Source organism: Miniopterus natalensis, chromosome 4 (assembly GCF_054644295.1).
Source record: "Miniopterus natalensis isolate mMinNat1 chromosome 4, mMinNat1.hap1, whole genome shotgun sequence".
NCBI classification, from domain to species: Eukaryota; Metazoa; Chordata; class Mammalia; order Chiroptera; family Miniopteridae; genus Miniopterus; species Miniopterus natalensis.
In genome coordinates this window covers 38001647-38029302 of record NC_142084.1, presented here as the reverse complement: position 1 = coordinate 38029302, position 27656 = coordinate 38001647, and the positions used below count along the sequence as shown (strand labels likewise).

The window sequence follows — 27656 nt, the reverse complement described above, 5'->3', positions numbered from 1 at the left end:
TCTCATTAAGTTGCCTGAGGGAAGACAAAGTCACCATCAATCTGGGCTCAGGAGAGGCACTGTGGTGGATGGGTGCAAACTTTGGAAGCAGACCATTTAAGGTCTGATCTGCAGCTTGAAATGACTCCTGGGCAAATGACTCTAGTTTACTGAAACTGAGTTTTTTCGTCTGTAAAATGGGAAAACATTAATAACACAGCTCAGTAACAAGTGAAAAAATTAACCCATAGGTCAAGGAAGAATAGTCATTTCCCTTGATGTCATTATCCTTACTTATTAATTATAAGCTTTGTATTATTTCCTTTTAGGCTAGTACATACTTAATCTAGGTCTGGTGTTGGGATCATGGGATCAGTCCTGGTGACTCTTTTTCCACTTTTCTGAATAGTAACACAATTGTGTTTGTATATTGGGGTAGTGGAGAAGGCGAGGAAGGGAGATGGAGGCAGTAATGGAGGTTTGACCTGACAAAAAACTTCTAATATACATGCACCATATTTGAATTGAACCCTGTATGTATGTCACAGGTTAAAAATTTTCTCACTTGGGGCTTTGGAAGTCAACAGGAATGGAGGACTCAACTTACACTGAACACTTATTTAACAAATTATCAGTTAATATCTTCAATGCCTATAAAACACATTTTAAGATTGTGTTTTTACAGTCCAAAGAGCTCCTTTGTTCTTTACTTTCATTTTAAAAAATACCTAAACATCCCTTAACACTTAAAGTCTGTGGTCTTAAATTGTACAGCTTTTTAGAGGTGGGTCCTTTTGGCTTTAGGTAAGTGCCAGGATGGGCCTTGCCTTGTAGACCAGAACAAGAAACTCGATGGGGTCTGAACAAGGCTACCTTTCTCAGCCCCATGTCCCTTTCAGGAAGGTGCAGAACTGGTGCATTGGAAAGACACAAGGGTAAACTCTCAGAACAGGGACAGGGAGACCTCTTTGACTTCCATGAAAACCAGACCTCAGTGTCAGTATCTTTTGTTTTTAGCAGAGCCTATATCTTTCAGAGATGCTCTGACAATGGAAGGGAATGTCTAAGCGTATTTTTGCAGTTTCAGTCATTTTTCACCTGCCCGTAATAGATCTCTGTAATAGTTGGAAAGGGAAATGGAATAAAATGTAGGTAATGGCAGGGATACTCAGAGTTATGTGACTCTGGAGCCACATTTGCAGTCACCATTAACCTAAAGAACCACATGACTCCTGTATGATTGGTGGAATTGAGTATAACGGTGCATTCATATAGCAAAATTAGAAGTCTTAATGAACCACTAATTAAGCATAAAGGGACCCATGTGATTAGAGGGCTGTGGTGTGAACATCACTGCCTTAGAGAAATGGGAAAACCTCTAAGATTAAATGCATCTAAACTAAAAGAGTACTTATATTTGTCTTCCTGTTATCTCTTTGTGGCTGGAAGTCCATGGAATGCTCTGTGTACATAATTTTGTATAATTTGTTTTGACATGTAAAAGATAATCACACTTACCTAGTAAAGACCAAGACAGCATGTCATACTAAATAATTATTGGATTATTTCTGGATAGTGCTCAGGCTTCAGGGGAAACTCTGTTTTTACTAAGAGAACTATCTGCAGTTATGCATTTGTAACTGGTTTATGGAAGTCTTACCTCAATAGACAGACCAACATATAATGGATTTTTCCCTCTTTCCAATCATATTTCACTATGCTCTGTTAAATATTACTTTTCATCTCTTAAGCACATTTGAAGACTTCTTATCTTTCAGATTACTTTCATATATTACAAAGTTTACCTTGGGCCCGATGGGGTAGATGAAGCAAGCAATGAACCCTCTGACAACAAGCTAGAAACAAGCCAGGCATATTAACAGAAATCACATTTGAAAACATCATCAGTCTTTGAAAATAATAACAATGAGATGAACTAAAATTCCAGAGAAAGGAACTTTTGGGACTTGATCTTTTAGGAGCCTGTGGATTTTCCTCTGTGGCATTTGTTGATTCTAAGAGTGGCCTGAAGAAGAAGCCTTTGCCTGTACACAGGGCTGTTGCTGCTTGCAGAAAGGGAACCAGCAAAGCCGTCAAACAGTTAGTTGAATGAAATGAGAAATCATGACTTCAGGGCCCTCAGGTCAATGTCCATTTGTTCTCAGAAGAGGCTTGCTGAAATCGGAGCTTTGCAGGATGCTAAAGAACTAGGCCAAAAGCTTATAAAAAGCCGAAGAAAACCTCCCATTGTTTCACAGTGCTTAGGAAACCAGGGACCACAGAAAACAAACAAGAGACAAAGTCTTAAGGACATGCTGAATTGACATTGAGGGACCAAGAAGCCATTTTTCACCTGGCAGCACTTATAGATTCTCCCTTGAGCAGAAGTCAGAGTATCAAGGCTCAATAAACACAAGGTGGCAGCTAAACACAGAGAACCCAGCAGAGATTTGGGTTTTCATGTGTAGCTGAAGTGACAAATTTAGAGACTAAAGGGGGCTCCAACTCACAGCTTATAAAGACAAGTCATCTGCCTATAAAGACATTTGCCAGATTTTGAAGTCATGTGGGGCACAGTGCGAAAGGGGTGCTCTGAGACTCCTGAGAATATCCGGCACTCTTTCAGGGTTGAAGAGCAAAGACCTGCTGAGCTCTCCGTTGAAAGTCCTAGAGGGCCATACCCTACAACACAATGGACTGTTACCAGGGCTACTGTCACAAAATGTGAAGGACTGGGTGGTCTAAGCAATAGAAATTTATTTTCTCACAGTTCTGGAGTCTGAAAGTCCAAGATCAAGGTATTGGCAGGGATGAGTTCTTTTGAGGCCTCTCTCCTTTGCTTGTAGATGGCCACCCTCTTGCTGATTCTTCACGTGGTCATTCCTTTGTGTCCACACCACTGGTGTCTTTTCCTCTTCTCAGGACACCAGTCTTATTGCATTAGGGTCCCCCTCTAATGGCCTCATTTTAACTTAATCACCCTATCTCCAAACGCTGAGGTACCAGCGTTTAGGGTTTCAACATATATATTTGGGATTTGGGTGGATGGGGAGGTGGAGGGGTTGGGGACATAGAGAATCAAACCTCAGTAGAGTCTTACCAAAATTCCAACCTAGCTATGATCCAAATCAGTCGCTGACTTGATGACCAGAGCTATCCCTTTCACTTGCATAACAAAAGAAAGGACATCTGTGACCAAAAATATTATCTGGAGCTTTTACAGATGACTGACATTGAAAAAAAATTGCTAAACTCCTTAATAACCAGAAGAATAAACCCCATTCCTTATCCCAATCACATTTATGTGCAAATGACTACTTACCATTCTCATCTGTGACCTATATCACTCATATGCTCTCTTCTAGGTCAGACCTTCTCAAACTTTAACACACATATGAATTACTTGGAAACCTCATTAAAATGAAGACTGCTTCAGTAGATTTGGTGTATGCCTAAGATTCTGTATTTCCATAAGCTTCTGACCAACTGCAGACCTGTAGGTGATGAATATGCACGTAGGAGTTTGAGAAACATTGTCCTATAATGTCTAAGACCTCTTCCAGCTCTGAAATTCTGTTAACCTTTTTAAAAAATATTTTTGGCTATCTCTCAATACAAGGAAATAAAATATTGACTGAGCAAGTTCCTCCCGTGAAGTTGCTGTGACTGTGAAAGGGGGCTAAATATTTCAGGTTTTTATGTGTTTGAATATTAAGGCAGTTCTGTGTTTCATTCCAAGTAAATGTGATATTATTATATAATCTAGTTTGAAATACCTAGAGAATTAGAGTAACATTTTAATTAGTAAAAATGGATGTGCTTCAATGACATATTCCTGATCAGAGACCTTACCAGATGTGACAATAGTCTAACAAGAACATCTGGGCTCTCTCTGTGTCCCGAGAGTGTTTCTCTACTATTGCCAGTATCTTCTACTCTGCCTTCCAGCCAAGTGTCCAGGGGAGGGTTGCTCCTTCCTTGCAGATTAATGAAAAGATGCATTTGCATGAGACCTGGGCAAGACACTGCTGCCCAGAATCAAGGCAGCTTGGCCTTCCCTCTCTTGATCTAGGTACCCAATGATGTCCTAGCATTTGAGGCATCAGCACAGCCTCATTCTTTGTTACCTGTGAAAAACACCACACTCCTCACCCTCTGCCCACCCTCAGGGGAGCAGTGCCCATGCTGTTTGTAGCAAGTTCGACTTGTTTAGGGAGTTCTTCTCCATGGATTTGAACATGGGAGTCCTAGATTCAGCCACTGCCATGGTAGCCCTTGCAGCCTCCTGCTTGGGAACAGTTAATGTTTATGACCTGGTCTGTAGGGATTTGATGAAAGAGTGGGTATCAACTCACTATAGGCTACCTGGTTACCTTTTGATTTTTCTTTTTTCAAGGTAAATTTTGTATGTAGAATTTTGAACTTATGAAGTTGATAGAGAAGGAAATGAATGTGTTTTACATGAACCTGAAGAAATATTCAAGATGGAATATTTCTACGTGATCATTCCTATTAATTGATCTGTCTTGCTTTATTTGATATCATAAAAGTCTAGACTAAAAGAATTTAGAAAACTCTTAAATGTGTAGTCAAACAGACATTCTTATGTCCTGGGAAAGGACAGCGAGGGATAGAGTGAAGAAAAGCAGGGATGAGAACTGGTAATGAGACCAAAAAAGGGAAAATGAATTCCTGAGGAAGGCCAGTAAATCTCAGGAGGTTTGCTGTTACCCATGAACTGAAATATTCCAAATGCTACAGTGACAACCATGCTTCACCCCTTTCTCATCAAGAGATCTTTTCGAAATCTGTCTAGAGCTTTAACTTTTGTTTTCAGGGAAATATTTTCCCTTCCCCCCATCTCCCTGCCTCTGGCTTCTTCCCTTCTTACCTTTGTCTTCTTAACCCTCTCCCTTTCTCCTTCTTTCTTTTTCTCCCTTCCTTCCTCATTTCCTCCCTTCCTTCCTCCCTTCCTCTGTGTCAGGTGTTGTTCTAAGTCCTGAAAAGACATAATGCAACAACCGATGAGGTCTATGACTAGCTCCATGTTGAAGATAACTGACATCAAGGCAAAAGGCAACTGGCATAAAGAGGTTAAATAATTCTCCCAGCGGGACTCGGAGCAGACAGTTGGGATGACTCCAGGGGCTCTGATCGTGTCACTCTTCTACCCAGTTGCCTTCCATGCTTTCTTGTTGCCTATACATTGCATAAAGCTCCTTGAGAGATGGCCCTGTACAACAAAAGACCCCAACCTGTATCCTCATATATATTTATCTCTTGCCCCTTCCTTCCATGAAGGTCCCCATATTATAGCATCATCAGAATACACACTCTTTCTCAAACACAAATGGGCTTTTATAACTCCATGATGCATGTTTTTTATTTAACACCCTGCTTGCTTTGTCATATCCTTCATTGCCTAAAACTCCTACTCATCCTTCAGAACCCACACCACCTTTTCTGTGAAACCTCTCCTGACACTCAAAGCCTGAATTAGATCCTACTCACTCTGGATGCCCACAGGGAAATGCTCATATTTCCAGTATAGCATTTATTAGATTGTACTGGATTATTCATACATATGTCTCACTCACTAGACTCTGAAGTCCCAAGTGGAAGCAATGGGAGGGACCTTACTCACTGACAAACCCGGTGCTGGCCACCTAGTATGAGTTCACTGTAATGAGGGATATATATTACACAGAAATGCATCATTGATGTGTAACCTATATGTCATGATATCAGTAGTATTGACCTTAAATATAAATGTTTTACAACTATATATATATTACTAATATAAACAAATGTTTCATATGAAAATATGACTATAAAATATAAAGTTTTGTTCTTCAGTTTCTAAAAATCAAGAGCTCTAAATTAGTGATTTAAACACATCTCAACTTAGGAGAATGTGACATGTACTTTTCAAACGTACTTCTATTCAGTAAAGTAACACACATTTTCAGACACACACATCATACAAGGCAATCTTGTCTGTGAATATCTTCAGATTTCTTTCATTGTATACAACTTTGGGTTAAGAATCTTTTTTTCTCTCTGTAGTTTACTCATATTTATAAGGAATAAGTGTTCTATTGATAAAATCAATACAAATTTAGGAGTTTAATGACCATGTTACAGGAATTGTCACTATTAGCTCCAACTTTTTCCAACATTATATGACATAGTATATATAAGTATACACTTTATATGGTCCTACATATGTTGACCCTCACCAGCTTCTAACGTCCTTCACTTATTTCTAAATTCAAGCATATCCCTTTTGATGATGTCATTTGGGTGTTAAAATATTTTAAATGATGTATAAATACACATACATATATATGTGTTTATGTGTTGCATGTGTGTGAATATTTATTCACTGTCTATATAGTCATTCTCATATATATAGTGTATACATATATATAGCATACATACATTATGTATATAGTCCATATATATATATATATATACTATATATATATATGGAGAGAAAGAGAGTGAGAAGGAGAGAAAGACACCATACACACACACACTATATGGTCCACTACAGCCCACTATTAATATATAGTTTTCTTGTCCTTTGAGGCCAGCTAATGATTTCCATCTAATGAGGCTGAATGGTGCAGCTGAACATTCTGGACTAAAGAACACTGACACAGCTACCAAACTGCAAATGCTCTTAGCCAGTGAGCGCTGCGTCATGAAATCCTGGGTCAAGTGTGTTCTGCAAACTGTGTTGTTTACTCTGTTCCATCCGTCTTGTCATTTATTTTGTGCTCTGGTGAACAATTTTGTGTCATAATGACTGACAAATTGTGCCCGAGATAGAGCTGGATCTGTCATAAAGAAACAAAGAAGGAGTGTTAAGCTGGAAGTTAAAATGGACTGTTTTCCCATGGCCTGAAGGGTTTTTCAAGGACCCAGAGACCATGTTAAAGATGAGCTGGCCATTAGGAGCTGGTTCACATATTTGGACTTTGGCAAGGTTATTTTACACAACCCTTCAACAAGGGAAAATTGACCTGGAGGGTCAGGTGTGTCAAGATCGAAAGGCTTTGAAGAGCAATGTGATCGGCAGGGCTGCCCCTCCAAAGGGATTTTGTTCAAATGGCTCCTACTTTGTCGACCCAGGTGTCCTGGGTCCCTCTGTTCCATCAGCCCTCCCACCCCTCTACTCTCTAGTTAAACAAGTGTGCCAATACATAGATCTGTATTTAGTTATTTTTATTTATTTTTAATCAAATTTATTGGGTTGACATTGGCTCTTGAAATTAACTTCTTAATCTCATCTTTATTCAACTGAGATATGCTAAGTTTGGGCTTTATGTTTCCTCCTGTTTTTACTAGCCTTTTCTTAAGTGAGAAAGATAGTTGTGATTTCCTTTCATTTGAAACATTTTTTTGTCTTAAATAGATGTGGATGAAAAAGAGACCACATACTAAATTTGCAGTCCTGCACAGTGGCCTTTCAAACCCGGAGTCCAACAGTAACCACGCAGGAAAGCCCAAACGCAGAAATTCCTAACTGAAAGTGGGTACAGTCGTAGCCACTTCCTGGGTCTTTAATTTCCCTGACACAGGTCAATCTTTACCTTCCACATTGCCTATTGTTTTTGAGCATCTAAGATAACATACATTTGAAATGTCAGAGTCATTTTCTTTTCTAGCCCCACTGAAGGTACAACCACGGGTAGCCGAGCAGGACACCACGTTGCTGTCTTGTTCCCCGCACACCACCTCTATGTGCTGTAAATATTAACTCTCCTATGCTCAACAGTGTAAAAGAAGTATCTCTCCATCCTGCTTTTTACCCAATCCCAGAGATTTCCTGCTTTGCTTTCTCCTGCCCCCTTAATATACCACCAGTGGATTTCATGCGACCCTCCTTACATCTCCTCTGTTGATTCTAACGTATAAAATAAGCTGCAAAACTGCCATTCTCCAGAGCAGTTTCTAAATCTGTTGAGATTTTGCTTCCCGGAAATTATTGTCATTTCAGCTCAGATGAACTTTTTCTTAGGCTGAACATTCTTTTGTCAACATAGAGAACCATAGACTCAGCAGCTGAACATTAGAACCCATATCTGGCTTTTCAGCTGGATTTGACATCTTCCAGTAATTCGCCAAAATGACTAACACAAAGGGAAAGAGCAGAGGCACCTGTTACATGTTCTCTAGGTCTTTGAGGAAACGTGGAGTTGTTTCTTCAGCCACGTACATGTGAATCTATAAGAAAGGTGATATTGTAGACATCAAGGGAATGGGCACTGTTCAAAAAGGAATGCCCCCGGATGTTACCATGTCAAAACTGGAAGAGTCTAGAGTGTCACCCAGCATGCGGTGGGCACTGTTGTGAACAAACAAGTTAAGGGCAAGATTCTTGCAGAGAATTAATGTACGTATTGAACCTATTAAGCACTGTAAGAGCCGAGATAGCTTCCTGAAACGTGTGAGGAACATCATCAGAAAAAGAAGGAAGCCAAAGAGAAAGGTACCTAATTTCAGTGGAAGTATTAGCCTGCTCCACCCAGAGAAGCACAGTGAGAACCAATGGAAGGGAGCCTGAGCTGTGGGAGCCCATTCCCTGTGAATTCATGGCATGACAAGTGTTAAAAAATAAAAGATCTTTGTACTGATTTACAAAAAAGAAAACATATCTGGGGGCAGGAAAGATCACCCAAAGTCTGAAAAGGTCCTCAGTACTTCTAATGCTCAGCAAGGATTAAGGATCACGCTCAGTAGAAGACTGATATCTGTTCTCTAAGGTGTGGATATTTCACTTGGAATGCATTTTCAAACTTCTGAAAAAACCTACCCAGGTGATTGATTATTTTACACTATTTCTCTCTCCCCCAATTGAGAATTCGCTTTCAGGTGAACCCAGATAATGGTATCTGACAATTTGGCCCAGAATGCTCAGGTGGGAGGGGCATCCTATGAGGACTGTGGGTTCCGGTGCTCATTCAGAGAATAAGTACTTATTGAGTATGCATGGAATAACTCCTCTACACCAATCTTATCTTTTCCCTTGAATATTGAATGAGGGTTGCTTTTTAAGAAAATTAAAGGTGATTCACTTACAGGCCAGATCTTCTGTATCTGACAAGAAGTGATGGGTGAGGATCCAGGCAGCTGTGTGGACTTAGGGAAATCAGGAAAGCTAGGAGCTATAAAAGGGCAGCTTCCTTGCACTGTAGTGGGTGTTGTACACAGGTACTTCTGCAATGATTAACCAGAGTCTGGACTGACGTCAGATGAAGCAAAAGAAAAGCCAGCAGTTGTGAAGCTTCTGCACTGGTTTCTACTCCAGAGTCTTATAGAAAATGCTTGTTTTTCTCCATAGGTTCGAACCAGTGTCCTACCTGAACATAAGGATCCCCTGCCAGAGATTGGGGTAAGTGCTTCTTTTGTTTCCAAAAAGCACAACACATTGCTTTTAAGTTAATCATTTGGATTTTTCCCTGGCCTCCTGCCTGGCAGCTGACAAATGAAATCGGGTTAAATTAACAGGGTGTGACTATAGGAGGAAGCTGTGTCACATATTTGCTGAATTGCATGGGATTCATTTCTTGTCTCCTGAAAATCATCCTCCAGTGAATCAATATTTAGTTTTCAGCTGGCTAGAGAGGATTCTAGAAATTGCCTTGCAGGTTGCTGAGATGCAATTCTGAGCTAATGTTCCTAGGCCACCGGGAGGCTAGGGAAGTGGTAGATGTGAGCTCTACCTCTTCAGGAAGGAGGCAGAGAACCAATCAGCCACAGAACTGTGGTGCTTTCTGTTTCCTGCTGCTTAAACATGTCAAAACAGTAGTGTAGGTCAAATAGAGGCTGCCACCTATGTGCAGTCCAGTGTTGAAAATCCTGCTGAGGATTTCCTGCTGTGTGGGAATCATTGCACCTCCGGCTTTTGGAAGCTGGGAAAGCAAGATGGTCATAGGTGATTTTTGCTTAGACAAGGCTAGACTTGGCACTGGTAGCTCCTGAAAAGAAAGTTTAGCAGGCTGAGAGGGATCTGTGCATTCGGAGAAGGGGGAAAAGTCCAGAAATGTTTGGTCTAGGAGGTCCTGGGGCCTAGCCAACTGCAGGCCTATTGAAATACCCTGAAATCCTACAGGTAATTGACAACCTTCTCCAGACCACTGTGTGGAGCACCGTACTAGGAACACTCATTTCCTCCTTGGCAACAGCCAACATCTGAACCTGCCAAGGCAGCCTTTCAAAAATATGCACCAAAGTGTAAGTTGAATTGATTGAGAAGAATGCCAGTCATCTCTGAATCTGGTAGAATGGAAGGAAAGGGTACTTGGTGCTCTCTCATGCTTAACACAAGCTTCTAGTTTCTTCTTAGGGACTGGTTGAATGCCTCTGACGCAAGGGAATCTCTGTGCTTTGTTTTCTGCCTTCACCTCTTGGGCTGCTCTCATTTTTAGTACCAGTCTCTGTGCCCAGACTACAAGGGCTTCATTTAGTCTCTCCAAAGGGACTAGCAACTTCTTCCCAGCCTCAGCCTTCATTGCTCAGGCCACATGCCTTCCTCCCTTCCCAGAGCTGAGGTCAGACACCTTTTGTCTATGACCACCCCAGGTGCCCTCCTTCAAGCTAGGTCCCCTACTGCATGCTATCATCACACCCTTTACATGTCCTTCATCAAATGTAAGACCTTGTGGAATTTGTAACTGTTAATGAGTTAGTAATTATTTTATAAGGAATTCCATTTATTTTCTGAGGTTCGAGACGAGATGGTTTAACTCTTTTCTCCTCTAACTGCCCACTCCTCAACCATGCTGTGTTAAATCTCCCTCGCCTGAAGCTTTAATGCTATCTTGACCTAATTATGTGAGTTTTTCCGTTATTTTTTTCTCAACCCGGTTCTTGTAATGCATCTTACTCATTTTAAAACTTGAGTCCCTTCTCTGATTTTAAATTATTATCTTCCATTCTCTCCTGCCACCATTTTCCATTACAGGCTGGATATCTCTGTGCCTCTCGCAACTTGTGGCAGAGGGAGAGAATAGTCTGATTCTCACACATGCTCTGCCCTTTCCTGCTCTCGCTGCTCAGTGCTGTAGTGAGGGGAGAGGAAAGGGGACGGGCTCCTTTGTGCTTGTCCGTGGTGAGGGTGACAGTCCCTTTCTGCTGGTTTTGATGTTCTTCAGGCTAACGCTGCCTGTCAGAGCCCTCTGTGTGGCAGATAATTGAAATGCTGGCTCTCCTGTGAGCACAGATATAGGTATGTTGTCTTTTTTCAGCGTGAATAGTTCATGTATCCACTTTCCTTTCCTGTGGGGTTGACAGTGAGAAAAAAGTACCTGGGCTCTGAAAAAGGACCTGTCCTTTAGGTTATGTGAGGGAAGATGTTGTGTACCAGCCTCATGATATCATCTTCTGCTCTTCAAAGACCTCTGCAAACTTACACCACGGTTCCTGAACGTAGTTTTATAAGAATAGGTCAAAGCATTATCGCTCTTTCTATTTAACTTCTAAACCAGCACTATTCAGCAGAAGTACAATGTGTACTACAAATGTAGTTTTAAACTTCTGAGTAGCCCAGGCTTTTAAAAAAGTGAAAAGAAACAGGTGAGATTCATTTTAATATTTCATTTAACCTAATACTATAGGCAAAATATAACATTTCAAAATCTAATCCGTATGATTCATTATAAATAAGTTGTTAGTCACACTCCTTTTTTTCATGCTACATTTTATAAATTTAATGTGTATTTTACACATAGAGCACATCTCAATTTAGAGCTAAAGCTCAAGCCGGGGCTCAAGCTAAGGATGTGCATTGGATAGTGCAGCTCTACACAGTACTTGAAAAATCTTGGGAGGTCCATGAAAATATTAGCATAAGGGTACCCTGTACTTTGGGTAAAGGTTTAGTGAGATGACCATATCTGATGGGGATTTGCCCAGCTCATGGCCATGTGCATGGGGCTATACATCCTCTGGCTCCTTATGCAGCAGTGCTCAAGCAGGGGACCGTCGAGGACCTGCTCTGGGGAGGTATACAACCCCGCTGAGCATTCAGGATATCTGTGACTCGCTCAGAGTCCCTGCAAGGGCTGGTGAGATAAACTGTTTATTTGGATAGCCCCCATGGAGAGTAGCCAGCGACTGAGACAGGTGACTTCCTTTTTCCACCCTGCTTGATATCACACTCTCCAGCCAGGTGAGTGATTGAAATCGTGCATGAAGCCATTTAATGATCATCTGCTTGGGATGCCTGGACCGAATGATCATTGTGAGTGTTGCGCTGTCATGAGCAGGCTAGAAAGGTCGGAGCTGTGGGTGGCGCAGGCAGAACGCCTGACAGAAAGAAAGGAGATTGCCACCTGTCTTGGAAATGAGGCACAGTGTGATGGGGATGAAAGAATGCTGGACCAAAAAGCAAGAAACCTGGACTGGAACTTGGCCTCTGCATATTAACTAAGTCTATGATCAGGTCGAAGCAGTTAACTCCTTTAGGCCCCAGTTTCTTCATCTGCAGACTGGCAATGTCTTAACAAGCCTTGACATTCCTTGATTCCAGGTGGGCATTTCTTGGGCCCTGATGAACATTCCACATAATCTGATAAAAATTTGAGCTATAAGGAAGCACTTTTTATATAGAAATTATTTTTTAATTTATATTTTTCTGAATCTATTTTTATTTTTAAACACACACACACACATATATATATATATATACACATATATATGTATTTTATTGCAGGAATTTCTCATAGACTATATGAGAAAGTACATATATATATATACTATTTAAATACTCTAACTTTTCCAAAAAGTATTTAAGGTAGACTTATAACACTTTTAAGCCATCTGCCTTTTGAGCGTATTATCTTTAAGGAGGGAGAGAGATATAGAGACAGACAAAGAGAGAAACATCCATATGAGAGAGAAACATCAATCAGTTGCCTCTCTTATGAGCCCTGAAAGGGGGTCAAACCTGCAACCTTTTGGTGCGCAGGTTGATGCTCCAACCAACTGAGCATCCCAGCCAGGGTCTGAGTGCATTATCTTAATCTCTGTGCAAGCTAATATTATGGAATACTTCCTCTTTCTCAGCAATGCACTAAGTGCTTTTCCTGGGTAACTTTGACTCTAATAACAATAACTATGAGAAAGGTATACAGTGATCATATGCACCTTTTTCGTACAGAAACTAAGGCCTACAATGGTGGAGTAAAGTGTCCAAGACCACAGGTTTGTAAGAGAGGAGACAGAGAAATGAGACCTGGCAGTGCCATCAGTGGAGAGCCAGCCTGGGGATTGGGGGAGTGACTTAACTGCCTGGATTTCCATTTAAAACAGAATAATTGATTTAGAATTACTCTTGAGACCTCTGAGCTCCAGCTCTAGTGAGGCGTTACATTTTTTGTTTGTCTTTTTTATTTTCCCCCTGATATTGGAGCTCCCAGTTTAAAATCTTCAAGGTGAGAATGTTAGAAACAACACCGAAGAGGAGACGGAAAACATTATTCCTTGGTTATATTTGAAATAAAAAAATTTTGAACAATTTTATAATTATGATGACAGTGATAGCAAAGATGAAATAGCTTTATATTAAGTTATTATTTTATATCGGGTTAAACAAAGTCACTTATTTTACATTCTTCTCTGCTATTTCCCCTCCTGAGAATTCAAGTTTCAAAAATAAAGCCTGTTTTCCTTTGAATTCATCCTTTTACCAGGAATCCAGTCAATACTCATGCAAATGATGATGTGTTTCCAATTTTGGGGCATGTGTGGTGAAGATGATCCCAGTTTTATTTATTTTTAAGTAAAACAAATACATTAAAACCTTTTAGAAAATTAAAGCATAGGCAATGCCATTGTTGGTGTTGCAATGTGAAACAATTATACACTGTCATGAAATTGGAGTTTCATGCATTTTATGCAATAAGTAGTCCCAATGTACAGTTATTTTAAAAATAAATATGATAATGTTTACACCTAAATAACACCTCCTCTAGTTTGAGCCATTTTCATAATGTAAGGCTACGATGCTAATTCCCAGATTGATTTTTAACATGTGTTATTTCTGTGAGATCTCCATTGAGATTAAGCATGTGGCTGACAGTTGTGATGGAAAAAACTGACTCCTGGGCATTCTTGGCACATTGCAAGCACTCCCGGCGCAGCCCCTGTGTTCCAGGCACTGGGCTTGACTCAAAGATGGTCAAGCCCAAGTCCTGCTCCCACAAGAGCTCCCGATCTGGTGGACAGGAGAGACAGTCAGTGGCTTACGGTCACATCTCTCCTTGCAGCTGCGCCTCATGGCGGGACAGTTTCCCATGTCTGAAAATAGCCACCCCACCTGTCTTTCCTTGCTGCATTCCAGGCTGCAGCATTTGCTCTTTTTCTTGCTGAACAGACCACAATAACATTCATGACATGTGTAGATTTTTATTAATTCCAAAACCATTATACATTCAAAATCTCAAAAAAGGCAAATGTTGAGGCATTACGAAATTCATGATCAGTTAAAAGTTTTAGAGTAAAGATAATGAGAGAGGTTGGGAATTTTATAAAAAATTCTGTTTATAAAAGAAAAAGTAAGATCTCTTTAAAATACAGAATGTTAAAAGAAATTTATTACAGCAGTATGCAATCTACACACTAAAATTGTTTTGAAATCCCACATTTCAGTGAATTATGGCAGTTTATAAATATCTGCAGACAGAACATTTCTCCTGTATCTAATAGAATAACTTACTTGAAGCTATGCCTATGCCATTCATTCATTCATTCATTGTCAGTAAATATTTATCACGTACCTACTGTGTGCTAGGCAGTGGGGTGTTACCAGAAAACAAAATAAAGCTCCTTGTGGAGCCTTAAAACTCAATGATTTTGGGGGGTAAAAAATAAGCAGCGTGTGTGTGTGTGTGTGTGTGTGTGGTGATAAGTGCTAATAGAGAAAAACCCAACAGCACAGGGAATAGAGAACAGCAGAGTCTCTATGCTCTTTTTTTTTTTTTTTTTTTAATATACCCTTATTGATTTCAGAGAGAGGGAAGGAGAGGGAGAGAGAGAGATAGAAACATCAATGATGAGAGTCATTGATCGGCTGCCTCCTGTACGCCCCCGGTTGGGGATCGAGCCCGCAACCCGGGCATGTGCCCTGACCGGGAATCGAACCCTGATCGCCTGGATCCTAGGTCGACACTTAACCGCTGAGCCGCGCCCGGCCGGCTCTGTGCCCTTGGATATAGGGGTGTTCTAGCTGGTGCCTCTGATGAAGTCACATGAGGCTTCTGTTCGGCTGGGCCTCCCCTGGGCTCCCTCTGCCCTGCACCTCCGCGTGCTTGTTCACACGGCTCTTGGACGCCCTTCTCTGCTTCAATTCACTCTCATTTCATCACCCACTGACCTAGCATCAGAGTTGGTTCCCATAAATCCTCTGTTTTCACCTAACACTTTCCACCTGATAATTTAGCATCATATGCTTCTGGCTTTGGTGACTCAGTGTCTAAGCCAGCTCTTTGAGTTTCCAGTTCATTAATTGGGTTTACCATCACTAACATATAAGCATCTCTAACTTTTAAACTGAGTTTCTTTCAAGTGTTTGCTTTTAAGCCTTTTGGAACAGTTCGTTTACATTAGAACTTTGAAAAGAGGGAGAAATATTCTGACCAGAAGCTTTTCTTTCCTGTTCTCAACAACCCCTCAGTGTAGACACAGCTTTTATGCATGGAATAATTGCACACTTCCCTCTGAAAAGACCCAATTGGCCTCCAGTTTCTCATTCTAGGACAGCCTGATAATAGACTTATAAAGACAGAATGTTCTGGAAGATGTCGTGTTGGCTCTTGTAGCATATTACAAGTATTAGGGAGCGATGGCACAGGTAATAACATGGGTTTGATATTTTCATCTTTACTTCTTGACCTTGAGGGGAGAGTGAGAAATCCTATTTATGGAATACCACAATACTGTGATTTTTAAATCAGAAGAAGCCAGGAATGTTAAAAAGAGATGAAAGATTTTTATTTTGGAAAAGAACAACCAATTTAGAGTTTTATTCTTTACATTATGAGCCAAAGAGTGGAGAAAGTAGATATTCATAGATAGTCAATGCCCAGTATGATAGGTTAAAAAAGCAATTTTAGAAAATGTAACTGAACAAGTACCACTCTTTTTTGTGTGTCAGAATAAAATTGTCCCATGCTAGTGTAGAAATAACAAAGGAAACAAATGCTTTTAAACATTGCTCTGATGGGGGGAAAATAGAGCATTTCTATTTATAACTTGTCCAGAGTCTCACATAAAAATAGCTCCAACTAACAGATTTGCTCATATCTGGAATACAGCGTTGCTGCTGCCAGGGACTTGAAGGATTCTAGTAAGAACCACGGTGCATTGGTAAATACTGAAAGTTTATCATGTTTCCACTACCCCAGCTTTCACGTGGGGAGAAAATTAGCTCATGGAACAGTTCTGGCTTCTGTATTACACACTGTGTTATTTTCCAGGCTATTTGTCTTTGTTTTTAATGAAAAGGATGCATTTGCACCCCTGGAGCTTACCCCATGAGGTGCATGTATTAGTGATGATTGTATTTCTGTCCGTGAAATGTTTGTCAGGCTAAGAGATGTAACATTTTATTCTTCTAGAGACTAATTTTGTGTGATTGGTGTGACGGCAAAAATGTTAAGAACCTCAGAAGTTCATGAAACTGTTCTTTCTCTCATTTTCAGCGGAGCTTCCTGGGCTATGCCAGTTTTAAAGTGGGGGAACTACTGAGGTCAAAGGAGCAACTGCTAGCCCTGAGCCTGAGGTGGGTCTGTCAGCAGTGGTGTCGTTAAAGTCACTAGCCTGTGATATGTACTGAAGGCCGGCTGGGTTCGACAGTCACAATTCTTGCGTATGTTTAAGTGTCAGCGCTCAAATGGCTCACATTCTCCGTTGCAACAAGTTATACTGCAACAGCAATTGTTCAGGCCCATGTTTCAGATGGTCCAAGTTTATCATCTCTTGTAGGAAAAAAAAATATTGCACTGTCATTAAAGTGATGACATTTTTTGAAAGTAGGAAAGCAATGGAAATGATGAGCAGTGTTATGAAATAATTTTTGTTACTTATCAAAGTGTTACTTTTTAAATCAAGAACATTTCTAGGATTGAAATATATTGGCTAGAGGCAACATTGCAGATTTTTTGGTGCTGGAGGGTAAATTATTTGCTTTTTTAAAGCTTATTTTGTTGCTATACTCTTAAATATACAACATAAGTTAAAGTAGACTCCTGTTGAAACAGAGAATAGATAAGAGCTGATTTTGACTATGGGGACAATTTCACTTGATATAGGAGATGAGATAATCTTCAGGAAGTTCCATAGTGTTATAATGCTAAGAAGAGTGTTAAAAAATAAATATTCCTTTTAACTTATCATATGAAACAATAATATGTTGGTTTTTAACTGTATAATAACTTTTATAATTATATGTACATGGAGAATACTGCCTTGCAATATTTGTATAGTATAAATTAATATAAAAATGGCATAAAACCTTACTTGTAAATGTAAGATGCTCTTTTTTTTTTTTTTTTTTTTGATGAAATATAGAGATAACTATCAGGAAAGAGAAAATACCTTAAGTTTTCTGTCTGAGTCAGCCCCCAAGGACCCACTTGTAACCAATAATTTATTTTAGTAAAAATGCTGTTCCTTATGCTAGAATTTGTACTGCTGGCTGTCTCCTTTTCTGATTTTTCCTGATTCGTACAGTTTTGCATTTTGACTTAATAGATAGCACAAAATAATTTAAAGTAATTCATATTTATGCAGAAAAATATGTGTCCGTGAGTTCCAATGAAACCACGATCTTCTCTCTGGCTTCCTTTAGGCTGTCTCATAAACACCTGTTATTTTTGTTTTTGTTATATTTTATTTGGGAAGACATTTTAAAACAGTGATAGTTTGAAGATGTTATTCCCAAAAACATTTTGTTGCATTTATTTTCAATCTGAAGTGTGTAAGGGCCAGCTGAAAAGTCTAGCTTTCAATGCCACTGGTACTCTTGAAAATCTGTTTCCAGTTTAGCATGGTGGTCAGATCTGACCCTAGTGCCAGTGGATTCAAACACTGAGCTAACTCAGAACTACCAGCAGGCCACATGTTTCCTAGATAAGATGCAGAGCACTGTATTCCTCCTTTCGCTGACTCAGAGGCTGCAGTTGTGATTTTATCATAACTGTTACTAATAGCAGCATGCTACACAACATTTAGACACTGCCTTTGAAATCAGGGCACCAGAAATTCTGGGTAAAATGAAAATTAGTAAACACATACAATGCCTTTGGGGGAGGATAGGAACAGAAGGGGCAAGTTTAAAATACAGTCTTGGAAGAAAATAGGAATATAATAATTTCAGATTTAGAGGCTATCAAGACAAATTTCCACTTTTGATTTAATATCCAAAATTTCTATTCATTTGAGTTTGTGCCTAAGAAAAACAAATTAACCAACAATGAGTTGCATTTTCTAGAAAAAAGTAATATTTGAAAATCAATTTTGAAATGGCTAGGTTATTATTTTCTCCCTTTTGTGCTTTGCTAAGTTTGTCGATTTCTCACCCTATGAACCAGACACATTAGACTTACCATAGCCTTTGATTTCTGGTGCTTCATGTTTTTTACTTCTGATGTAATTCATCTTCTCTCTATTGACTTGATAGTCTCTGAGGTACGGAGCTTAGGAACATTAGGTCAGGGACATGAAGCAGGTTTTTGGTTGTTTGTTTTGTTTTGCTTTAAATATCTTTTGCACTGATTATATCTGACTTTTCTTCCTTTTTATAGTCCAGATATTTTTAAGCAATAGAATTCTCAGATTGTTGTTTTATAACATACAGATGTGTGGGAAATGCTATTAAAGAAATAAACATTTTCTGTTTGTTTTAAAATTTTCCCTATTTTATGTAACATTTATAGGTGTACCTATTTATGCATATACATATATATCATAGATTGTGTTGTTGTGTATGTATTTGTTCATATATATGATTTTAAGACTATTTTGCTTTCTCACAAACCATAGATACTTACTTTCTATTGTCAAATATTTGTGCTTAGAGAAGATAAGGTCCAAATTATGATGTCTTTTAAATTTTTATTTTTTGATGTTTTGTTAAGTTAACCTTCATAAACACCCCCCCCCCCCACACACACACACTTCAGTTTTGTTGTTTGTAAAAATAAAAGAACAGAAAACCCTCACGTATTTTTAACTGAATCCCCCAAAGATGCGTTCTTCACCCCAGAGCTGGAAGGAGTGATGAGGAAAGGGTCCTTAGCTCATGACAAACAGTTTTCTCCACAAGTACACTCCGCATGATAAAGACATGAAATTGTCGCTGTCATCTCACTCCTTGGGAGCCCAGCTGTGCCCTAGAAGCCTCAGGGCAGTGAATCAGAATAAGTTTGTTTTTAGGACCCCATGAGCATGTTTGAACCCCCACAGTAACCTGAGACCCACCCTGGCCATAGACTGACAATACAGTTTTAAATGATAAATTCTCTTTCTATTCAAACAGAATTACACTTACAGTTTTCATCTTCCCCTCCTACTCTTTTCCTGCGCAAATGAAGGTTATGCAAGTTTTCTTAAACACCAGATATATTCCTTAAAATTCTATGCATGATTGAATACTTCTGTAACAGCACCTTTTCTTATCGATAGCTACTTGAACTTCAGAGATGGTTTTTAAAAATCACATGCACGCGTCTTAATTGTTATATTTTGAATACATTTCACGCTCCTTTGAAAGCCTTCCAGTTACCTTTTTTAGGTACTAGAACGTAGGAGTGCAGCAGAAAGTCTGATGGTTTCACAGCACTAATTGTTATGTATGTCAAAACATTTTCTATATTTAATAAGGGCAGTAGACATTGACTGGTGGCCAACAAACCCTCTTTGAGAGAAAATAGCATATTCATGATTAATTATACAACAGAATAGTATTAGACTTTATTGAATGCTCCAATGGATGTGGACAACATGTAAAGAGCTAATTTAATTGATGCTTTTGTGTAGAATTTACTAAGAATGCACATCAGAAAGCTGGAAAGTATGCATAAGAACACTGCATTATTTTTCTTTGGGCGTGAACAAGCAGGAACATGGACAAGTCAGTAGCAAATGCACACTCATGGTTGATCCAGACACCGGTCCAGGGGGGACCCTCGCTAGCATCCTGGAACGCTTCCTTCCCTGTGCTTTTGGTGCGATTCAAGTGTCTGTGACAGGAAGCTCCCCAGGATGGCTCCTCTGATTCTGACCCTGACCCTGACCTCATAGACATGCGAGAAGAGGTAACTAACACTATTTGAGCTTTACAAGGGGTAAGCATTTCAAGTTTATCATATTTGACCTTCTAATAACCTTGCCTGCCATAAGCAAGCTGAGGAACCCCAGCTGGATTCCTAAGGTCACACAGATGGGACCAGATAGAACCACAGGGATTGGGAGAGAAGGCTTCTTGATATCAAGGATTTCCTAGAGAATAGATATTTTGCTTAGAATCTTAGAACTACATAATTTTAGAGCCCAAAAGAGACCTTGGCACTCCAACTTCTTCCTGGACACATTTAGTGGCAGGGATTCAAACTCAGGAGGCCATGCATTTGTCTACTTTCAAACAGATCAGTGTTAGAAAGGTATTCCTATTTTATCCTAAGTTTTATTGCCTTGTCACCGTCCTAGCTCTCCTTCATGGCGTTAAGTAAAACAAGTCTCAGGCCCGTCTCTGTGATCACATTTGAAAGCAGAAATTTTGTCCAGCAATAAATCTTTTCTCCCTTTTTATTCTCAGGAATGAATGTAATTAATAGAACACCAGATTTTCACACAGACTTTGTTTCAAGTCCCAGCTTTGTCAACAACTATGTCACCACCCAGGCATATCTACTCTTTAATGTCTGTTATTAGAAGTAGTAATGACCTTTCTCCTGGGGTTATTCTGGGCAATTAATAAATATAGTCATGATCTAGGAACTTCCTTGCACTAGTGAAAGGGGCTCTATAGAGATTGTTTTTCTTCTTGTATTGTTTGCTTGCTTAGTTTGTTGAGGTTCTTTTTTATGATATGACATCTACAATTCTCTAAACTGGTCATTGGCTGAGGAGTCAATTTAACCTTTATCTGGACATACCATTTCTATTATCTAAGGAATGGATACTTACCTGAAACCTGAATTCTGTCTTTAATCACTGTGACATGAGACTTGACTTCTTGGATGCAGATACCAGCAAGAGGCATATGGAGAGAGCAGTTGGCTGAAACAGGCAGCATCCCAATAGAGTTGGGAAAAAATAAAATTTGTTTGACTTAATACTTTAGAAACATAGCACTGAAATCAGGACAGAAATTCATAAATGCAACAGAGTGTCAACTGCTTTTAGAGTTTACTGGTGCATTTTATTGCTGAGTACATCAAAAACAGCCCACAGAATTCAATTCAAGTAACATCTCTCAGGACTGGGAGAATGAAGGGAGCGCAGAAGTAGGGGCATTGGCTTCTGAAACTGATTTTATTCTTTTATTAAATTAACTGTGATGATGTCTTTTAGGGACACAATTACCTAAAATGATCAAAAGTCTCTAACATGAGCCACTTTGTTGTAAATGTTAAAATTATATTAATTTGTCATAAAAATCAGAGAATGCAATGTACACAGATATTTTCAGATTGTGACAGCAGAAAAGTAGGAAGAGCACATTATTTTGAAACATCCCAGAAACCAAATCTGGGCTTTTCTGTTGCACAGCAGGATGGCTGATTGCTCTGAGATTGTTTTCCTGTCTGTGAAACGCAGACCACAGAGGTGCTCACCTCACAGGGTTGCTGGTAGGCTCACATGAATGATTAATGTTTATAATTGTGCCCAACACATAGTAAGTGCTCAATAAATGCTAGCTATAATTTTTTATTTTTCTTTCTTTTATTGACTAGTTCTCTAGCTTCAGGCAGTGTGTATGTTTGTGTGTGTGTTTTCAGGTGAGGATAAGATAGACTGACATTGTGTATCTGAAATGGTATCTGATGCAAACAAAGCAAGGTGTTCATCATGCTCATTTCCTATTGTTAAAATTATTATTATCATCAGTGCTATTATTTTTATTTCGTTCAACTAGACTGTCTTTCATTTATCATTTAAATGGCTCTGCAATTAAATACTGTTGTCTGAATTTTTCTTTATGTTCCTAATCAGAAACCAAATAGCACTTTCTTAGTTTGCACTTTCTTAGTTTCCTTTATTCAAAAGACATGGTATTTGTCAGATTGCAAAGGAGAGTTTTCAGTCACTGGAGGGACTACATACCTAGAGTACTTCTATAGCAACTATATTTGTATAAAAAAGCTTGAAATTTTCTCTTTTAAAATGCAAATCACATCCAGTTAATAGCTACACACAAAGACTTACCTGCCTAGGAAGTTTGAGAGCTAATTTAGCTTTGACGATAATTTTCAGAAATGATTAGGCCTGCAAGGAATTATGTTTGACCTGAAAATTTTATATTGGGTTTGCCCATATTTACCAAAGTCACTTTTATCATTATCACCCTGTTTCTGGTGCTCTGGACACATTTATAGCAGTGTTTCCAAACAGGGTTTTTTTTTGAAACACTGGTATCCTTTGAATTATATGTACATGTTTATTGAATGAAGAAGTTTTATGGTCCAATAAGTTTGAAAATACTATAGTTTTAAACAGTGAGGTGGGTTTCCTTGCTGCAGAACTCAGAGCCTTCATGAATTCTTGAGGCCCATTGGGACTCTCAGAGGGCAGGTGTTACCTGCAGCTTGTCCCAAACTAATTTGAAAACAAGAAGCTTTCTTCGTGGAACACCTATTCCCAGCTTAGCAGACACTGTGTCCCAGGAAACACAGCTATGTAGTTTAGAAAATGTTGCTTTAAAACAAGAACAACTATTTTCCAGAGACATGCATGAGTGACTGTATGTATGTATCTGCCCTTTCCCACTATAAGCACATTCTTTAATACACACGTCTGTAGGCAGGACATGGTCTTCACCCAAATGAATACTCGCTCTTTCACCTGCCCCTTCCACTCCCACACACCGTACCCCTATCCACATGCAGTGATTCACCCCTGTTTCTCCCATTCCTCCTCACAAGTCCACAGGCATTGCCAACTGTGTGGCATTTTACATTCTACTTGTGCCATATCCTATAGAGACAACAATTTGTGAACTTTGTATGGGAAAGGAGGGACAAAATACATGCTCTATCTTTTATGTTCATTGACAGATTTTTTAAGCTTCCCTAAGTGGACACACATTTTCACAGATCACCTAATAATATAACTATCCCAAACTGAGCTTAGCTCTGCCCCTGAAAGCTCTGCCTTTTGGTGCTTTTTCCTTCTTGGTTAAACTAAGAACCATCATTTTCAACTCATCCTTTCTAAAATCCTTATCTGGTCATACTCTTCCTATTCTACATTTTACATTCCTTCCTGCTCTCCTCCTTCCATCCCACTCCCTGCCCCAAGTGAGCAGAAACATGATCATATGCAAAAACCTCGGTAGGGATACACAAGACAGCAAGGCTGCTTTCCAGTCTCATCTATAGCCACACACATTGCTCTCGACACTCATGGCCACTTCCTCCCTCATTTATAGTGACTTATGTGCACCCTGCACTTTCTGGACATGGAGTCAGAGTCCCTGTGTTTCCTTCTGAGTTCATTTTCTACTTGGGGCAGCCGGAGAGCACGGCAATGTTTGTCTCTGTGTCAGTGTTGCAATTCAGATTCTTGCCCACACGGCCTGAGAAAATATAGAAAGTGACCTGCCTCTGGACAGTGCATTTCCTCTATCGGGGTGCTCCATCCCAGGATTTTCAACCCTAACCCAACAGATGCCCCTGGTTGTGTGGCACAGCATGGCTGTCTCGTGGCAAAAGTGTGGCTGCAAGAGATGGTTTGCAATAAGACTTTAGTGACGTAAAGAATTGAGTCAGGAAAAGGAAGTATGTTATTTTGTGAATGGAAGATAGGGAAACAGAAAATACACAAAAAATAGTATGATAAATGATTTTAAGAAGGCAGAAGAGGTGGATGGGATCAAAGATAAAGTGATAAGAGAGAAGAAAGAGTAGGCAAATTTATTTTGCTTTACTTTATTACATTTTGCACCAATATAAGCAAATTATTTTTCTCAAGGCTGTGTTACAATGGGGGTAGGGAGCTTGCTTCTAGCACTGGGCTGGGCCTTATTATGGGTGATCCATTGGGTCCTCTGATTAATGTACTTCAGCTTATTAGAATTCAATAGAAAATATTAGGTAACAAAGGATTCTTCTTTATAACTTTGTGTGGCACTGACGACTTTGTTATATTATGGGGCAGTTTTACCATCTGGCATAGAAAGCTTTTAAAATTAACTGAAATGATTGAAGGCAGGTTTAATTGGAGCTGACCTAAGTGCTACTGGGCCTATATTACATTATTTATTACAACAGCAAGTGAAATGACCAAATTTGCTCGTAGATGCATGCTGAAGGTTACTTCTTTCTGATGTTCACATATGTAAATTGGAAAGAAAACAAACACATTCCATTAAAGTTTAATATTGCTAAAAACAAACTTAAGGTGCCATAATAAACTTGGTTTAATCTTCCTCCATCCATGGAAGACATAGCAGATAGCTTAAATTGTATTTTATTTTTGTCTTCCTCAGCATTGATGCAGTCCCTCTAATTCAAAGCAGAATTAGAAGTTTCAGTCCTCAACTTAGAAATGGTGTATTGTGGGGATTATTTTTCTCTTATCTTGAATCAAATTGAGGATTTTCCAGGGATTTACACAGTAAATAGGAGAGACCATTTCTAAGGATTCTTGGGTTTGCTTTTTTGCTCTGCAAACTGCCAACTAGCACTAAATTTCCCAGCTATTGTGACTTTTTTCCAGGACTAGGAGAAATGAACTGCTTCTATGACCAAGGGGCAGAGCCTTTAAAGCACTTTAAGGATAAGCCTGTGATTGTGATATTGGAGGAAGCTGGAGTTCCATTACTGTCACCAAGAGTTAATTACTTTGCTTGAAATTTCCCATCTGCCCACTAATGATAATAATACCACTGAGATGAACTTAAATTATGGGTTCATAAACCAGATTTTCAGGAAAGGATTCATTTATATTTTAATAGAAAATAAAATTTACTCCCCTTTCTTTCTTTCAAGCCTTCTCTGCTTTCCTCAAACCCCACTAGTCCTTGAAGGAAGTACTCTTTGAATGACATTATCTCTCCTGCCAACTTCATTCAAAAAATATATTGAGATAATAAAGGATATATGAAGGCTCCAGCAAGGGGCAGATGATAAAAATGCATGTAATTGGTTATATAATATTTTTTATGAAATTATTTTTTCTGAGATTGTTTTTTATACATTCTTTGACTTAAAAAATGCTAGTTATGGACATAAAATGAAGCAGCCCAATTTTCTTTGTGTTTCAGAGCTAAGGTGAATAAATAATAGGAATATTTATATTTCCTGGATGGTGCTTTTTCCTTTTTTATACCCTACAGGTTCATTGCTCAATGAAAGTGTTTCAGACTTTCCACCCAATGTCTTCCCTACAGGGTACAGAGAGATGGAGTCAGAAAGGAAGGCTAATGAATTTTCAGGTATCAGGAGAGTTTTCTTCTGGAACTAATGTGAAGAATAGAATAGAATCCTGGGCAACTCTAAGGCTAGAGGAGAGGCCGAGAATGGAACAAGTAGTATTTTGCAAAAGCTCATGATTACTCACTCTGAGCAATAGTTTCCCCTTCTGTTTGAGTCATGCATGTTAATAATCAGTGGATAAAACTAAAAGTAAATAGATAAATAACTTACCAACATTTCATATTATGGTTTTCAGAAACAAAGTTTATAAAAAATCAAATGTGGCCTTCTGATTGCTACTGTTCTTGGACAAACTCCAGCACTGCTGGTGACTTGTGAGGCAGCCTTGAACCTTTCATGTAACCTCTCAGGGCCTCAGTTTCCACAAAATGAATTGGATGATACTTAACGTTACTTTCTGCTCAAGCATTCTCCAGTTTTATTCAATTTTAATGCTGAGTTCTCAGGAGTTTACCTTAGAGTGAAAGTGAAAATAGCTGCATCCAGGGTTGTTTCAAGCTAAAAGTTTGAAACTTTTATTTGGGACACCAACTTCAGCTTAGTTCTCAAAAATTTACAAGAGGTTATAGCGCAATCTCTCTCCCATTGAAAATATTGATCCTGAATCTTAATTTTCACTCTTTCTACTTCCTTTGTAAACCTTGGCCTGCTGAGTGCCCAAACCCCTTATTTTGCTTACATGGATTTTTTTCAGAGATGTGATAAATACCTTTAATTACTAATAGATTTGCTCTCTTACAACGAAAAATTTTAAAATAATGCTCTGAAAAGGGGATCTTTGGATAAAAAGTATTGCTTTCTCATGCATTTTAGTGAAAAACTCATGCAGGACATTTGACTTATCCCCGCTGATCGTCAGATTCTGTTTGGCATGAGTAAAAGCGGTATTCCGTTTCCATGCAGCAGTGTGTCCGGAACTTTGCTTTAATTACTTTCCTTCCTTTTAACAAAATTTCTGTAGGAACCTTTATTGTTCTCTCTAGACTGCTTTAACTGTGAAGCAGTCACATTTTGACCTCTAAAATAATTACCAGGGAATTTAGTAATAGTGTTCAGATGATGTAGCAAAACAAGTTAAAATCAAAGATTGGGAAATTTCAGATTTTATAGTATTTTAAAATGAGTGCTGCCCTGCCTGCCTATGCATATTTTACCTAGCTAAACTGTCTTATTGTGGCAATAATGATTACTTATCTTGGGTCCCCATGCAGAAATTCTTCATCCACGTGGCTGTCCATCGTTTTCCCCATTTGTCCACTTGCTACTCTGGCCCTAGTGCCCTCTGCTCCCCACTCTATTCTGATACCTGAGGTCTCTCCTCAGCCCCAGCCCCTCTCCTCAATCATTTTGCTTTATTTGACTGGGAGCTGGCTCTCTCTCCCTGACAGCCCTGCTAAGTGGCGCCCTTCACACCTGGTGTAGGATGAGCATCCTCTGAAAACTCTCCTGGATTGAGGCTCATGACCTCAGACACACCATTGGATTTCTCACATTACTGGGATGATGTCACCCTAGAGATGTCACCTCTCTTCATTTCATGAGGATTTTAACTTGCAGTTCACTGTATCCCTTTTCAGCACTGCTCCTCTTATACATCTTGTGATTCCATAGCCATGTAGGTGATCTGTTCAGTTAATTGGGCTTTCAGGATTCTCTCTACCCTAATAATAAAAATAGGATAATTTTAAGTATCTTATTTTCTGATTTCCATCTCATATCTTTCTAGTATCCTCCTAGTTGCTCCTTGACTGTACCAACTCATTGATCCTAAAGTCATATCTTCACTCTTCAAATTCTTCCTCATATCCAGAATTTTTCTTATCCGGTTGAAGTTACATGGTCCATCACTGCGAAATCACAAAACAATTCCCTTGCACACATCCTCAATGCTTGTGCCCCTCTTCTGTTATTATACTTTCTAAGCAAAAGATGGATGGATGAAATAAAAATAAAAGCTACAATGACAAAAACTGTGGTTAAATACAATATTTTGTTCACTTCCTCCATACT

The 27656-nt window shown here is 39.2% G+C and overlaps 1 protein-coding gene across 5 annotated transcripts in view; it reads left to right on the top strand.

Annotated features, from left to right (window-relative positions):
• Window positions 1-27656, top strand: part of INPP4B (inositol polyphosphate-4-phosphatase type II B) — a 531720-nt gene that overhangs the window by 336459 nt on the left and 167605 nt on the right. For all 5 annotated transcript variants that reach the window (XM_087816497.1, XM_087816494.1, XM_016206930.2 and 2 more), the window contains 2 exons: window positions 9329-9379; window positions 16689-16768. In XM_087816497.1, the coding sequence (XP_087672623.1) occupies window positions 9329-9379; window positions 16689-16768 (131 nt within the window). The remainder of the gene's footprint in view (window positions 1-9328; window positions 9380-16688; window positions 16769-27656) is intronic.